Source organism: Kogia breviceps, chromosome 7 (assembly GCF_026419965.1).
Source record: "Kogia breviceps isolate mKogBre1 chromosome 7, mKogBre1 haplotype 1, whole genome shotgun sequence".
Taxonomy (NCBI): domain Eukaryota; kingdom Metazoa; phylum Chordata; class Mammalia; order Artiodactyla; family Physeteridae; genus Kogia; species Kogia breviceps.
Window position 1 is genome coordinate 76192292 of NC_081316.1, and position 18136 is coordinate 76210427.

The 18136-nt window shown below is 34.0% G+C and overlaps 1 protein-coding gene across 5 annotated transcripts in view; it reads left to right on the forward strand.

Moving 5' to 3' along the window:
• SBF2 (SET binding factor 2) overlaps positions 1–18136 on the forward strand; it is a 502981-nt gene that overhangs the window by 309611 nt on the left and 175234 nt on the right. For all 5 annotated transcript variants that reach the window (XM_067038634.1, XM_059069141.2, XM_067038638.1 and 2 more), the window contains exons 14-16: positions 3879–4083; positions 9331–9440; positions 10804–10953. In XM_067038634.1, coding sequence (XP_066894735.1) covers positions 3879–4083; positions 9331–9440; positions 10804–10953 — 465 coding nt within the window. The remainder of the gene's footprint in view (positions 1–3878; positions 4084–9330; positions 9441–10803; positions 10954–18136) is intronic.

The window sequence follows — 18136 nt, forward strand, 5'->3', positions numbered from 1 at the left end:
GTGATTTTTATTTAAACCCTCATTGAGTACTATTATTGTCGTCATTGTTGTTAAAATATAAGTAGCTGGTGATATGATGGGAACCCTGGGAGAAAGAGGTGGTTTTAGTTTCAGAGGCATGGTGTCATGCCATAGAATATGCAGTGACTAAACATTTTTCAAATGAATATACTCTAGACTTTTGGAAAAGAGCTTTCAGATTTATTCTGGGGAAATGTGTGTGTGTGTGTGTGTGTGTGTGTGTGTGTGTGTGTGTGTGTGTTGTAAAGCTTTCCTATAACAACTTGTTCCACCCTCACAAGAACCTTGTGAAGTAGGTACTATATTATTATCTTCCTTACAGATGAGGAAACTGAAACCCAAGTGGTAAGAGAATTGATACTGTACCAGGTCATGCTACTAGTGAGTGGCTAAGCTAGGATTTGACCCAGGCAGTCTGATATCAGAGACCATGAGCTAAAAATACTTTGTTGTATTACCTTCTCTCATTGAATTGTCTAACTTTTCCTTCTGAATTATAGTGCTTCCTGTCTCTATCACATTTTCACATATAGTCCTGCTTCTGGGCTTCTCTATTACATTAGCCCTTTAACCCTTTAGTGATACCAGTTACCATCCTATAGTAATTATTAAAGGTTTACATAAATTTTGATATCTGGAAAGTTTGACTTCTCTATTTACTCTTCTTCAGAATTGCCTTGACTGTTTTTGGATCTTTGATCTTCCTTATAAAGTTTAGGATGAACCCATAACATTACAGAATTTTGATTAGAAATCAATATGTGTATCTTTATTTTTCTAAACCACCTTAAGTCATTTTTGGAGCAAGAGAGAAGAACATATAGTAAGAGAGAGAGAGAGAAAATATACTAGAAAAGATACTGGCATCACTAAGAAGATTTCTACTTTTATTTTTCCATTTTTTTAAATTTGTTTTAATGAATATTATTTACATCATAGGAAATATATTTAAGTTTTTATTTTATTATAAAGAAAATAAGTATAGATAGAAATGGAAGTAGTGAAGAATGTACTTTAAATGATTCAGAACTCAAAATCCACATGAATTACCTCCCCCTCCTGAAAGAAATATCTGCCCAGTGGATCTTAGAAAGTTGATATTTATAACTTTTGAGAAGACGAGGTATCTTAGATATTGTGCCTAAAGAACAGAGAAAAAACATACTGCTTTTGGGAAAAGGGCAGTTTCAGAAACTCTGGACCAGTGATATTGGTGTTAACCCAGGTGTAATTTTACAACAGTTTTTTCAACATATAGTTTAGAAAGTGGTGATTGTGAAGACTTGGCATAGGAATTTACTTATTTTTTTCCTGTCTTTGCTAATGATATAAGGGGAAAATACAAAGTGTGTATGAGGGCTACTTTGGCAAGAACAAGTTTTCAATCTGATTTCACCTTCTCAGGAACCTTTTAAGAAAAGCGTAAGTACAGGCATACCTCAGAGATATTGTGGGTTCAGTTCCAGACCACTGCAGTAAAGCAAATATCACAATAAAGTGAGTCACACGAATTTTTTCATTTCTCAGTGCATATTAAAGTTGTGTTTACACTGTAGTGTAGTCTGTTAAGTGTGCAATAGTATTTGTGTCTAAAAAAACAATGTACTTGCCTTAATTTAAAAATACTTTTTTGCTAAAAAATGCTAACCATCATCTGAGCCTTCAGCAAGTCATAATCTTTTTGTAATAATAACATCAAGGATCCCTGACTACATATCACCATAACAAATATAATAATGATGAAAAAGTTTGAAATATTGTGAGAATTACCAAAACATAACATAGAGACACAAAGTGAGCAAATACTGTTGGAAAAAATGGTGCCAGTAGACTTGTTCGACATAGGGTTGCCACAGACCTTCAATTTATAAAAAACTTAGTATCTACGAAGCACAATAAAGTGAAGTGCAATAAAACAAGGTATGCCCGTATATACTTAGGCAAAGTTATTTATCCAGCATCACATAATGAGCAGAGCAAAGACTAGAACCCAGGCTTTTGACACTTAAAGGAGTTTTATTTCCATTGTATTGCTGAGATATGCTCCCTATATCATCTGCTGTGGTCCAACCTTTCCTTTTCTGGGTCTGGGTCAAATAACCAAAAAGAATTGTGGGGAGCAGCTCTGGTAGATGATGAGAGTTGGCCATTTTAACTGTCCAGAGAATGTATAGGGCAGTATTGAGCCTAATGTACAACGTGAATAACAAAGGTTCAGGAGGAAAAAGAAATTTTCTGGTTGCAAAGAATAATAAATGCAAGAATTGATCTAAGAATGATTGTATAGCAACCTTCTTTAGAGAACTTTGTAAAAAGGATGGATTCCACTCTGCCCGTAGTATTTGAAATATAATTCTACTTAAGTAGTAGCTAGATAAAAGTCCATGCCAGCCGAAGGGTCTATGAAAATATTAGCTGACACAATTAATTTAATTACTGCAATCCTAATATATGTTTAACATTGTGTCCCACTCATTAGGATACAGTAGGAAGTAGTTTAGGGTGCCTGCTATGTGCCAGGCAGCTTCTAGATGCAATATGTATACAGCAGAGGATAAAAAAATAGTTTTTAATTGATCAAAATGTCTGTCCTCTTGAGTTTCATTTTAATGAGAAAAGGACAGACAATAAACAAGTTAAATAGAATTTATAGTATGTGAGAAGGTGACAAGGAAAATATAGTAAGGAGGATAAGGACTGTGTTGGGGGTTATCATTTTATATAGGGTGGCCACGAAAGGTGGCATTTGAGCAAAGACATGCAGGAAAAGAGAGAGGGTGCTGTACAGATTGGTGGGAGACAGGCATTCCAGGCAGAGGGAACAGGTAAGTGTAAAGACTTTGAGGCAGGAATTAGAAGACCTGTGTAGCAGGAGCAGAATGAATGAAGGAAACAGTAGTAGAGCACAGTCATATAGAGAAGCCAGATCTTGTAAATTATTGTAAAAATTTTTGGTTTTACTCTGAATGAGATGAAGAGCTATTTGAATGAACAGAGTAGTTAGGTGATGATTTGACATACTTTAACTAGATCACTCTGTCTGCAGTGTTAAAAATGGAGTGAGGGTAGGAGCAAAGGGTGGAGCAGGGAGGCTGGTTAAGAGACTGTTCTGTAGCAACATGAGAGATATTGGCTTGAACCAAGGTGTATTGAAAAGTGGTCAGGTTATAAACATATTTTAAAGGCAAAGTGTAAAAGGTTTGCAGAGGAATGGATAATTCGGTATTAGAGAAAGGCATTAATGATTAAGCTTTTCACCGGAGTGACTGGAAAAAATAAATATGCCATTTACTGAAGTGGGGAAGACTGTAGAAAGCAGATTTGGAGGAGGTGAATATTAAGTGCTCCATTTTGGACATATATTTACAATGTTATTTTAAATCCAAATGGAAACACTATGTGCAGGTGGTTGAATATACAGGTATGGAGTTCAGGAGGAAGCTCATTTGGAGATAAAAATTTGTGAATCATTGGTGTTTTATGGTTTAAAAATAAGAGACTAGAAGTTATCACCAAGAAAGTAAGTGTAAATAGAAAAGTGGCCCGTGGTCTGAGCCCTGGGGTATCCACATAGTTAAGAGATTAGGGAGATGAAAAATAAACAAAGATGTAACAAGAAGACCTAGAAACCAAGTAAAGAAAGTGTTCCTTGAAGAGGAAAAAGAGTGATCAGCTGTATCAGTTGCTGCTGGTAAATCATGTAAGATGTAAGATTCCAATACTCTATATTTTATGGCATATATTTGAATGTATGTACAATGTCTCATCTCTCTGATTTCAGTTTCTGTCTTTCTGGCTGACAATCTGCTATTGTTCTTTTAACTTTGGAATCATTTTACATATGTTTGATATCGCAGGAAAATCCAAACCCTCATATGGCGTTTCAGAAAGTTCCACGTCCAACAGAAGGATCCCACTTGCGAGTTCATATTCTTCCTTTCCCAAAGATTAATGAAACTCGGGTACAGGAATTAATACAGGAAAATCTTGCCAAGAACCAGAATGCACCTCCTGCTTCAAGAGTGGAAAAGAAATGTGTTGTGCCTGCAGGTCCACCCGTTGGTATGTATTTGTCCATTTGTTTGTTTTAAAACTAAACCTTTTGAGGACTTCCCTGGTGGTCCAGTGGTAAAGAATCCACCTTCCAATGCAGAGGACGTGGGTTCGATCCCTGGTCACAGAACTGGGATCCCACATGTCACGGGGCAGCTAAGCCCGCGCACCACAACTACTGAGCTCATGTGCCTCAATGAGAGAGCCCAAGTGCCGCAAACCTCAGAGCCCATGCACTCTGGAACCCCTGCGCCACAACTACAGAGCCCACACACCCTGTGCCACAACTAGAGAGAGAAAACCTGAATGCCACAACTAGAGAGAAGCCCGTGCACTGCAACGAAGAGCCTGCGTGCCACATTGAAAGATCCCGCATGCCTCAACAAAGATCCCATGTGCTGCCACTAAGACCAGACGCAACCAAAAATAAATAAAAATAAATCATAAATAAATCTTAAAAGGAAAACAGTAAACCTTTTATCAAGATATAAGACACAAAAACAGAAGTGCACAGCTTGATGAGTTTTCACAAAGTGAACAAATTCGTGTAAGCAGAATCAGCACTATCAATACCTAGAAACACTCTTCCATTCAGTACCCCTCACAGGTTAACCATTAGCCTACCTGCTCCCACTGTGGAATCTTCTGTTTTTTAAAAACAGCTATATTGAGATGTAATTCACATACCATAAAATTCACCCATTTAAAGTGTGCAATTCAGGATTTCCCTGGTGGCGCAGTGGTTAAGAATCCGCCTGCCAATGCAGGGGACACGGGTTCGAGCCCTGGTCTGGGAAGATCCCACATGCCGCGGAGCAGCTAAGCCTGTGCGCCACAACTACTGAGCCTGTGCTCTAGAGCCCGTGTGCCACAACTACTGAAGCCCACATGCCTAGAGCCCATGCTCAGCAGCAAGAGAAGCCGCCGCAATGAGAAGCCTGTGCACCGCAACAAAGAGTCGCCCGTGCTCACCACAACTAGAGAAAGCCCACGTGCAGCAGCAGACCCAACGCAGCCAAGAAAAAAAAAAATAAGTGTGCAATTCAGTGGGTTTTAGTATCTTCACAGAGTGCATTTTCACTGTCTAATTTCTTCATTCCTCCAAATAGAAACACCCATACCCATTAGCAGTACTCCCCACCCCACCCTCAAAACCACTCCTTCCACAGTGTTAGGCGGTAATCGACTTCCTGTCTATAGATTTGCCTATTCTGGATATTTTATATAAATGGAATTGTACAATATGTGATCTTTTGTGATTGGCTTCTTTCATGTAGCATAATATTTTCAAGGTTCATCCATGTAGCATATATAGGACTTCATTGCTTTTTGTGGCTGAATAATATTCCATTGTATGGGTATGTATCACATTTTGTTATCCATATATCAGTTGATGGACATTTGGGTTGTTTCTACTTTTTAGCTACTAATAATAGTGCTGCTGTGAGCATTCATTTGTATGTTTTTGTGTGGACATATGTTTTCAGTTCTCTCAGGTATATATCTAGGAGTGGAACTGTCGGGTTATATGATAAGCCTGAGTTTAATGTTTTGAGGAACTGCCAGGCTATTTTCCAAAACAACCACTATTTTACATTCCTACCAGCAATGTATGGGCATTCTGGTTTCTCCACATCTACTAATGTAGAGTATCTTCTCATGTGCTTATTGGCCATTTTTATATCTTCTCTGGAAAAAAATGTGACTCTGTTCAGATCCTTTGCCCATTTTTAAATTGAGATATTTGTATTTTTGTTTAAGAAGTCTCTGTATGTTCTGTATACAAGTCCCTTATGAAACATGTTAATTTGCAAATATTTTTTTGCATTCTGTGTGTTGTCTTTATTTTTTCAACTGATTTTTATCTCTTCTTTTTCTTCAGCTATTGCAAGAGATGTATTAAAGTCTCCCATGGTAATAGAATTGCCTAGTTCTCATTTTAGTTCTGTCCATTTTTTCTTTATGTATATTGAAATTGATTTATTGTATGCAAATATATTTACAAATATTGTAGCATCCTGGTGATTGATCCCTTTATCATTATGGAATGTTCTTCTTTGTCTCTAGTAACGCTTCTTGGCATAAAGTATACTTTGAGTTTTATATAGCTAGACCAGCCTTCCTTTGGTTAGTGTTTGTATGGTTTATTTTTTAAATTTTTTTATTTTCAAACTCTGGGTCCTTATAATTAAGGTATGCCTCTTGTAAGCAGCATGTGGGGGTTTTTTTAGCCAGTTTGACTATTGTAGTATATTACTTGTATTTAGCTCATTTATATAAATATAATTACTCGTACAGTAATGGCTTTAATATAATTTACTGGGTTGTTTTTTCTATTTGACCCTCTTGTTTTACATTTTCCCCTGCTTTCTTTCATTCTTTTGGATTAATAAATTATTTTTTTTCCATAATTTGTATCTGTTAACTTGTTATTTATATATGTTTACTGTTCTTTTAGAAGTTTATCTCAGGATTATAGCATACATCCACCTTTGTCTGTTCAGCTCTCACCAGAAACTTTGCTGGTCAACCTGGCCATCTGCCAGAATCAAGCCCAGATTCTCAGCTTCCTATCTGTACTCAATATTGGCAAATCTCTTAGGGAAAAAGTGGATGTGCTTGTTAACTTACCTCTTTGGTCTTTTCCTTTCTCTGGAATTTTAGGTCCTCTAATCCTTGTGCTTCTGAAGCACTCTGATATATTTAAATAGATGGCTTTTGCATTTTATCTTACTTTTATAATTGTTCCTTGTGGGAGTTTTAGTTTGTTACAAACTGTTCCATCATACTTGGAAGTGAGTGTAATTTTATTATTAAAATTCCGGGATAATAATATATTAATTATTTATGTTGTTTAATTATTTATGTTGTTTATGTTGTAATGTTAATAATTTATGTATCTTAACATGTTATATAGTAATGTTAATATTACTTATTATTTATTATTTACTTAATAATGTTTATTTGCTATTATTTCCCTAAGTATTAACAGCTTTTACTTAAGTGTTGATTGTACTTTCATATAGAGAAGAGAATGGAGAAGAAGTAGACATGTTAGGGTAGTTATTTTTTGAAGGGCTTGGTCATTTAACTTTAATATCCATGAGGTATTTGAATGCTTTCTTTAAATACCCACGTGAACAGATTAGAAGTTGGTTTAAATTTTAATTTGCTTGAATTGTAGCCTTGTCTCAATATTGTTTTTGTATAATCTCTTTACTTTCTTCATTTTCAATCAGCATCAAATTCTGTTTTTAGATGCATATGGAATGTCTCATTGTAGTCAGTGAGAGAGGTACACGTGACTCAGTATTTGTCCCTGCATGCACTTCCTGTAAAACCAGAATGAATGAATGAATGAACAAACAAATGAACAAATGATGAATGAATGAGTGAAAGACGAATACAGGGACCTCTGTCCAACTTTCTGGTTCATTTGAGTTGATCAGAATTAGGATTTCCCTTGTATTAAAATTAAAAGGTATGAATGTTTCATTTTACATGATACCTATTTAATATGAATGTAGAATTGCTCTGTCACTTTAAGAGCCATCCACATTTTGAGAGGTTAATTAGTTTCCAGCTATTCCTCAGAGGGGCCAGAGTGATGATGAACACTATTCAAATGATATTTCAAATGCTAGAAATAGCATTTGAAAGCCAAAGCTTTGGGAAGGAAGCCCTGGGAGGTCAAATACCCATAAACCAGAGTTGTTATCCAATGTTAGAAAGCTAGTATTAGAATGCCACAACTGGGGATTTGGCCAATGCCTGATACATCAGTAACTCTAAGTGAAGAACTTTCTTCTGGGAATGAACTAAGTCATAGTCTCCAAAGGAAAATAATAATTCCCAGATGGTAAACAGATTCATTATAAGAAAATGTGGGGTTTTTAATGGTTCATCCTAAAGAAAATTTAAAATGCTGCTAAAGAGATTTTAGAATTAAAATTTTATAAATACAGGTTAAAGATGTTACTCTCTCAATAAAGCATGTGGTCTTATTTGGAGACTAAGAAGTTTTCTACTCTAAATATAGATCAATTTCAATTTCAGTCTATGCCACTGACCTACACATGTGGGAAGCACCAGAGTGCACAATTAAGAATGCACAGTTCAGACAGAAATGTCATATGAAATAATCTATTTTATAGTCATGGTCATTAATGTTAATCTTACATGATTTTAAGTGATTTCAAGAAAACTGTAGTAAAAACCAAGTAAGATTGATTTCCTGATTCTGATAAAGCACTGTAGTTATGTAATATGTCACCATGGGGGAAGGTGATAAGTGCATGGATCTTCTCTGTACTAATTTGCAACTTTTTTTAAGCTTATAAATATTTCAAGATTTTTAAAAGTTTAAAAAATATTTGAAGGATATAAAGTTTCGTATTGATGAAATGAAAGGAATGCTAAGAGTAAGATATGGTGGTCTTTCTTGTTAGGTAAGAGCAGCCATAAAATATAAGGCTTAAGAATTACTGATACTGCTTCATTTGTACAAATTATATAGTGTAGTTCTTTGTGAAATTATACTTTTTATTTGACAAATACTGCTTTAATTTATATCTTTCTAACATTCTTTTAATAAGTTAAATTTACTTTAAGTAATTTAAGCCTATGTAGTACACTAGAATTATCCAACCTTGTAAAGTTGACAGGTACTAAGTTCACAGAACTGAGAAGTGACTCTCCCAAATTTTTATAGCGATTCTTTGGCCATGATCATTTCTCTTTGTGTGCAGTGCTTCTTCAGGTCACCTGTGCTCACATTTGTAGAACCTAATTTTTTGTGGTATGTGGTTTTTCTTTGGTAATATGTTAGAAATATCAACTTCTTTTTCTGTTAGTAGTCAGTCCTCTTACATATGAGTGTTAGCTATTTTTGTCATGATCTTGTACCCAAAACATTTTTTATCTGTTTGTTTACAATTAAAGGAAAAATTATTACCTTTGCTTAATAAAATTTTACTGAGCAATGTAAATATGAATTAATTTGCCTAAGAGTTAAGTACAGTATTAGAATCTATCCTGTGAAATTATCCTAAATAACCCATTGACTAGCCTGCCACTTCACAACCTAAAAATGTAATCAAAGTGAGGAAATTAAATACTTTCAGTGTCATGTAACAAGGGAAAAAAATGCTTAAGTGTTGGTCATGTAAACAGAGTCATAAACTGTAAACAGTAATATTCCCCTTTTGTAATTGCTGAAGGAGTTTAATTTGTGTTTTCCTTATACTCCTTTACTAGTTTCAATAATGGATAAGGTGACAACAGTTTTCAACAGTGCACAGAGATTGGAAGTTGTTAGAAACTGCATCTCATTCATATTTGAAAATAAAACATTGGAGACTGAAAAGGTAATAAAATGCCATCTTTCCCAAGTAAGCATTCATCACATCCCTTTCAGATTTCTATGTTTAGCCTGCTTACTGACCGTTCTTCTGATTCAATCCCTTTTCCTTATAAAGTATCCTTTCATTGTTTTGATTATTTTAAATGAACAGTGTCTAAGATTTAAAATCGTAGCCAAGCCTAATTATATGGCAACCAGAGAAGTATTGATAGTCGTTTTCCCCCTCTGGAACTTTTAAACATTGTTCATTAATTCTTTTTTGGCATATTATTTAGAAACTTAACATTTAAAATATAATTTTATTTATTACAAAGAATCTAGTTAGAACAAGTAATGAATTGTAAAAATTGTGGTATTCAATTAAATGTGCCTTGTTATAGCACATTTTCTTGCCTTCTTTAATAAAACATAAGCATATGTAACCTTTCCTTAGTGACTCGTCATAATTCTGAACATTTATTACAAGAGGCTAGTAAAACATGTAAAATAAAGTTTTTACTCTTGCACTAAATGACCTCAAGCCTCTTTATATTTTGAGTTTTTTTGGAATCCATTTTTTTCTTATGGTTGAAGTGTTACAGACTTTCTTTTGCTTCTCTTGCTTTCAGTTTTCACAGCCTGTTTCCTATACCCGTTGTAACAATATTAGGTCCCCCTACTCTCAGTCTTCTCCTCTTCCTTCTTATTTGCCCCTTTGTTCTCATTTTACGTTTTCAAAGTTAAATTATTACTTTATGTAAAGTAAATTAATTCAGCTCTAAAGGTGAAATGGAAGAGGCGTTCTTGTGGGTGATGAAATGAAAGAGTTTTAGTACATACACCTAGAGATTTCTGTTTGTTGCTCTGAGTTTTTTTCCTTCTTAATTATGCTTTTGAAATAAGAAGAGATTGCAGAATTTTCCAGTCATAAATTAAAACTGAGTAGTGATTAAGTTGCTAATCACTTTAAAAGTATAAAATCACCCATGATTCCTGTCATTTTACTTTTTCCTTCTATTCTTGCCATGGAGATGTGACCAGTTATTCCAAGAACCTGTCTAAGTGTCTGTGGTTTTGACTCATAATCTGAAGCAACAGTTATTTTGGTGACCACAATTTTGATGAGTATTTCTTAATGAAGTTTAATGTTTTTTAAATGTATCACATAAACTAGTCCTACTTATTTTCATGCTGCCTTACAAATAAAAAAAATCACTATAAATCCATCTGTTTACAGTTGTCCTTAACAGTACAACTCTTTTCTAGCAGTTTAATTCTACTAATAACTGTTAAATGGTTTATAGGATACACGTGAGTTTTCAGCATGATTGAAAGTTACTTTTTTTCCAGTGGTACCTTTTGTTCATGTCTTCCTCTCTTGTCCTCAGACCCTTCCTGCTGCACTGAGAGCCCTTAAAGGAAAGGCAGCAAGACAGTGTCTCACTGATGAGCTGGGTTTACATGTTCAGCAAAACCGGGCAATATTAGACCATCAACAGTTCGACTACATAATAAGGATGATGAACTGTACTCTACAGGTAACTTTTAGTTCTTTCAGATTATCCTTCTTATTTGAGAATACTTTTTATTTTTCCAGGCAATTCAGTAATTACCAATATATCAGGTTCTTGAGCCTTCTGCACCTAATAGGATGAAGAGCCAATATCCATACTCTTTCGGTCAGAAACACTTACGTATTACTTGGCATAAATATTAAGAGTTTTTTATTCTTTCTTTGTTTTTTCTTGAAAAATATTAGGTTATTTTACTAGTTCTGTAAGCAAGCTTTCTGAAAACGAAAAGTCATCTTTTTCTTTTTTCTGTACGCGGGCCTCTCACTGTTGTGGCCTCTTCCGTTGCGGAGCACAGGCTCCGGACGCGCAGGCTCAGCAGCCATGGCTCACGGGCCCAGCCGCTCCGCGGCATGCGAGATCCTCTCGGACCGGGGCACGAACCCGCGCCCCCCGCATCGGCAGGCGGACTCCCAACCACTGCGCCACCAGGGAAGCCTGAAAAGTCATCTTTAAAACATTCAATTATATATTACTTAATGTCTGTATTCATGTCAGCCCGTCAGTTTTCAGTTCTACTATTAAAGCAGAGGACAATGAATGGTGGGTAATCCAAATGATAAATGAGTTACTCAGTTAAGTGTTCTCTAAGTACTTTGTGTTGGTAAAGCACAAAAATAATATTTCCAGTTGGCTTCAACATACGTGTATTATCTTACAGAGATAAACTTCCCACACAATAATGAGGACACAGTTTAGGAGAAGCAAATAATCTGATTTCCCTATCCTGTCTCTGTGACACTGGCATCGTATTCTTTGTAGGTGATGCAAAAATTCTTTCTTAAGCTTTTTGCACAAAGAGAAAAATGTGATTAAATATTAAGATTTCAAAGACTATCTGTGGGACTCCAGAGAAACTGAGTAAAATGTATGTTAAATTCTGGTAGATTGGAAAGTGAGAATTACAGGGTATAATTAATAATAACATTTGTGGATGAAAGAAGGCCTAAAGAAACGGAAAGATATACCATGTTCATGGATTGTAAGACTCAGTATTATAAAGATATCAGTTCTCCCCAAAATAATCTATAGAGTTACTGCAGTTCCCATCAGAATCCCAACAGAAAGAGCAAAAGTCTGAGAATTACCAACATACTCCTAAAACAAATGGCAAAGCCTGGGAATTGGCCTTGTCACATATCAAAAATTAGTTTAAAAGAAGACACATAAATGGCCAAAAGGTAAGTGAAAAAGTTTTCCATGTCACTAATCATCGGGAAAATGCAAATCAAAATCACAACGAGATACCACCTCACATCTGTTAGAAAGGCTGTTATCAAAGACACAAGGGATAATAAGTATTGGCAAGGATAGGGAGAAAAAGGAACCCTTGTGCACTGTCAGTAGGAATGTAAATTAGTGTAGCCACTATAAAAAATGATATGGAGATTCCTCAAAAAATTAAAAATAGAACATACCATATGATCCAGCAGTTCCACTCTGGTTATATCCAAAGGAAATGAAAACAGGCTATTGAAGACGTATCTGCACTCCCATGTTCACTGCAGCATTAGTCACAATAGCCAAGATGTGGAAATAACCTAAATGTCCATCAGTGGATACATGGATAAAGAAGATGTGGTATATATACACAATACAGTGGAATATTATTCAGCCATGAGAAAGAAGGAAATTCTACCATTTGCAATAACATGGATGAACCTTGAAGGCATTCTGCCAAGTGAAATAAGCCAGACAGAGAAAGACAAATACTGCATGGTATTATATGTGGAACCTTAAAAAAAAAAAAAAGGTCAGACTCTTAGAAACAGAGTAGAAAATGGTTGCCAGGGGATGAGAGGTGGAAGAAATAGGGAGAGGTCGATAAGTGGTACAAACTTTTAGCTATAAGATGAATAAGGCCTGAGGATCTAAGGTACAGCATGGGGACTACAATTGGTAATACTTTATTATATAACTGAAATTTCTAAAAGAGTTGAACTTAAGTGGTTTCACCAAAAAAAAAAAAAAAGACATATATAAGGAGAGGTGTCATTTAACTGAGTTGTGGGAATCCTTTCACGATATATACATATATCAAATCACCTCAGGTCACACTTTAAATATCTTACCATTTTATTTGTCAGTTATACCTCAATAACACTTAAGAAATTTTTTAATTAGTTTAAGATTGTCGTAATTAAGACAGTGTGTGGCACAATCATAAACAAATTGGTCAGTAGAACAGAATTTAGAGTTTATAAACAGATGTACACATGTTTGGAAATGTGATTTATGACAGAGTTGGTGTTTCAGATTAGTGACAAAGGTAAAAAATTCAATAACTAGTACTGGGACAGTTGGGTGACCATATACACGTAATGAACCATGTACAGGAAAAATGTACTGATACCTTACACTATACACTAAAGTCAGTTTTATGTAGATTAAATATTAATACTAAAATATGAAAAGCAACCTATATAGTCTTTCAAAGAGAATAAATGACATAGCCTTATGACTTTGGGGGAGGGAAAGATTTGTTAGACAAGGTAAAAATAGTGCCAATCTTAAAAGAAAATATTGTTATATACCACTTTTACCTCAGTTAGAAAGAAAAGATTGGTAAATTTGACTACATTAAAATTAGAACTTCTGTTCATCAAAAAATACCATAAAGAGAATGAAAATGTAAACTTCAGAGTGAGAGATGTTCGCAGAGCATATGACTACCAACTGATTAGTACTCAGATTATAAAAACTCCTACAAATCAATAAGAAAAAGACAACCCAGATTTTTAAATGGGCAAGAGACTTAAAGTATCCCAGAGAAAAGGAAATCCACTTGGATAATTAGTGTATAAATAAAATGACATTTTTTAAAAAGATGATCTATGTCAATAACTGGAGAAATGTAAATTAAAACCACAATGAGATAGCATTTTACATTCACTGTTTTGTAATAATTGTATAATTGGATAATATTAAGTATTGGTGAAGTTATCGAACAAATGGAGCATGTAAACGCTGCTTGTTAGAGTATAAAATGGTACAGAGATTTTCTTGTAAAGCTGAATATGAATATATTCTATGACCCAGTGATTCCACTCTTAGAGGAGATCTTACCCCACATACACCAAGAGGTATGCACAAAAGTGTTCATAGGAACATTGTTTGAAATAGCAGGAAACTGGAAACAATTCATATGCCAACCAGCAGTAGAATGTATAGATAAATTGTGCTATTTTCTTATGTTAGAATATTATTTAGCAGAGATAATGAATGAATTGCAGCTATAAGGAACAATGTGGATGAATCTTAAGATAATTTTGTACAAAAATAAAAAGGCAATTCAATTACAGTATGCTTTCATTCATATAAAATGCAAAGCATGTGATATATTATTTAGAGATATTTAAGTTAGGGATAGAATATATGTGTTAAAAGTAAAAAGAAAAGCAATGTGTACATATATTAAATCATCACATTGTATACTACAATTTTATCTGTCAAATGTACGTCAATAAATCTGGGAAAAAAGAAAATCAAGGGATAATAAGCAAAATATTGAAGAAAATTGCCTCTGGGAGACAGAGAGGAAGGACATGAACATAGAGATCTTCAAAGGAAATGGTAATACTCTATTTCTTAAACTGTGTATATGGGTGTTAATTGTATCATTATTATTTATAATCTTATAACTTATACACATTAATGTCTTAGGGTACTACTGTTACATTTTTTTGCCGGGCATATTTATCGTTTAAAACCCATTTCAAGTGATACCTTTCTCAGAAATTCTAACTTAAAATCTAGCATCACAAATGTAATCTTGTTTAAGTGAATTGGCAAGATAGGAGATGATTTACCTTTACTGGAAATACATTCTTACTTTAGAGCATAAGAGACTAGCTGTAATAGTTTATAATAGCAAAAATTGAAAGCATCCTAAATGTTTACCATTTGGATTTTGCTTAATCTAATTATGGTAGAACTCTTCTTCGGAATACTGTTTAGTTACTAAATAGAAAGAGGTAGCTCTATTATATATAGAGCTATAATATGTAGCTCTATAATATGTACCCATATGAAAAAACTTCTATTATGTATTGCCAGGTGGGCAAAAGGAAGTTACATAAAGTAGATATAATTCTATTTTTGACCTAAAATTACATATATATATGTATGTATATCATGGTAAAAATCTGGAAGGATATTTACACTAAATCCTTAATAATGGTTATCTCTGGCATAGATAGAAGAGTTTTGACTTCCATTTAAACTTTTCTCTGCTCAAAACACACACATACACACAAGCATAATTAAGTTATATAAAACATATAACAAGCATATTTTATAACTTAAAAAATTCTCATTTTTGTAGGAAGGAAATTATCAAACCTTTATGAGAAGAATAAGACATAATAAATTTACCCTAAAAAAAACTCAGGTCTTTTGCTACTTTTGTTACTTTCTTACAGTTACTTTGGTACTGTCATTATAGAGAACAAAGGAATTTGATTAATAGATCAAGGTCACCAGAAGCTATAAAGTTAGGTAATTTCCTGATTCCCTATAAATGGTGATAAAACTACAAAAACTGTTTTAGGGAGCTTTTTTTCCATTTGTACTTTATGTGCTATAATTAACTGAAGAACTAAGTTATAAGGCTTTCTCTAAACTTAATTTTAGCATATACTAATTAGTAATTATAGAATAGCCAGTACCCTTGTGTTACAACAATACTCCTTTTCATTTGAATAATCATATTCTAGGGGTAAAAAAGCTTGCATTTTTTTGTTGATATTATTTCCAGATACACCTGTACTGATGAACACTTAATATTTTAGAATTCACTATTTCATAAATACATTAAAATATATCCTGTCTTTCTTCCAGCATATGCTGTTGTTTAACATTATAGAGAGGCTCTTTTCAGTTATAAATGGGTTCACATGTGATACTCTTATTTTAATGGGTTATTTATTACCAACTTGGGATTTATTAATATTTATATTCTTGTTGCAACAATGTTACTTGTGGGGATTTAACATGACATTCTGAACATTTTTTACAAAAGCATAGAATTTCAAGGCAGAGGGGCCAAACATCTGTGTTGGTGTTTTAAGATAGAAACATTAAATGAACCAATTTTTAGGTAGTGATTCAGGAACTTTAGTAATTTTTGCTTTTCGTGATCTTGAAGTTATTCTGTCTTTTCTGTCCTCAAGGGAAAATTAAATGGAACATGAGTACTGCCAAGGGGTTATTTTGTTTATCAAAATAAAAATTTATCAGGTTCTTTCACTGCCAAGATAATTTTTTAAAGGACTGGTTTATAGAGATTATAGATTATTCCTATGTATCTTCTCATCTCAAATAACTGATCGTATTTTAGGTTTTTTTGTAACGGAGATTACTATAAATCTCTTCAAAAATATCATGGCCTTAACTCTTTTCATTTTAGCAGATCTATGATTTTTGTGGCAAGATCTTAGCTAAGATCTTTTCGCAGTAAATTATTATTTAAAAACCCAGTAAAGTCCTCCATTTCCAGCATTATAATAAACTGCATGTTACAAGAGACCCTCTCACTAACATAGAAATAGATCTTAGAAAATTGAAGCAACAACAAAAAAAAGTTTTTCCCAAGGAGAAAAGGAAATCTATAATAGGCCCCTCCTCTACTCTCAAGAAAAAGACAAATAGGAAAAACCAAATTCTGAGCTATTAGGTAGGGAAACCAGATTTGTGAGTACAGTTAAGCCTTGACTTCTGTAAAGAGAGCTGGTTGAACCTGAGAGCTTTATTTACATCAGGGTAGGACACTGGAAGAGGAATAAAATAATCCCTCTTCAGTGGCATGCCCCTCACCCTTGCCTCCAGAAGAAGCAGTTGTAAATCCTTTCTAGAATAATGCAGCCACAATTTAGGCAGTCAGGATTCCCACAGATAAAATTCAATATGATATGAACTCACAATTTTAAAATGACCAAATACCAAAGAAATGAGCCAATATGAAATAATGTCAACAGAAAGAACCAACAGCAGATTGAGACCCCCAAAGGCTTTATATATTGGAATTATTCAATATGAACATATAATAATTAAAATACTTAAATAAATAAAGGATCGAATACAAAGTAAGCAAATAACAAGAAACTAACAAAAATGGCCAGATAAGTTTAGATTATATAATCAGTAAAGTAAAAACTCAAAGGATAGGGAAAACCCAATATTGTTAAGATGTCAGTTCTCCACAGATCAATCTGTAGCCTGAATGAAATCCCAATAAAAACTGCTGCAGAGTTTTTTCTAGAAATTGACAGGATGATTCTAAAATTTATGTGGAAATGCAGAGGACTTAGAATGGCCAAAGCAATCTTGAAAAAGAACAAATTTGGAGGACTTAACACTACCTGATTTCAAGACTTACTGTTAACCCACAGTAATCAAGACAGTGTGATACTGACATATCAAATAGATCAGTGGAAAAGAGCACTCAGAAATAGACCCACATTTATGGCATTTTTGACAAAGGCACCAAAGCAATCCAATAGGGAGAAGAAAGTTTTTTCCACAAATAGTACTGAAATAACTGAATATATCCATATGGAAAAAAAGTGAACCTATACCTCTACCTCACATCAAACACAAGGATTAGCTTGAGGTAGAGCACAGACATAAACATACAATATAAAACAATAAAGCTTTTAGGGGAAAGCATGGAATAGAGTCATGACTTGGGAATAAGCAACAGTTTCTCTTTTTTTAAATAATTAATTGAATCTTTATTGCCACTTATCATCTTTATAACTGGCAACAGTTTCTCAGGTCACAAAAAGTGATAACCGAAAAAGAAAAACAAGGTCACTGTACTTCATCAAAATTAAAACGTATGCTTTTCAGAAGACAGCATTAAGAAAATGAATAATTAAGACTAGGAAAAAATATTCCCAAAATGTAAACGTGACAAAGAACTGATGTCATGTTTATATAAAGAACTCCTACAACTTAATAAGGAAAAGCCAAACCAGTTTTTGAAAATGGACAGTTTGAACAGACACTTCACAAAATAAGATATGTGAATGGTCAATAAAAACATGAAGAACTGCTCAGTATCAGTCATCCGAGAAATGCAAATTAAAACCATTATGAGATACTACTATATAACCACCAGTATGGCTAAAATTAGAAAGACTGACAATAC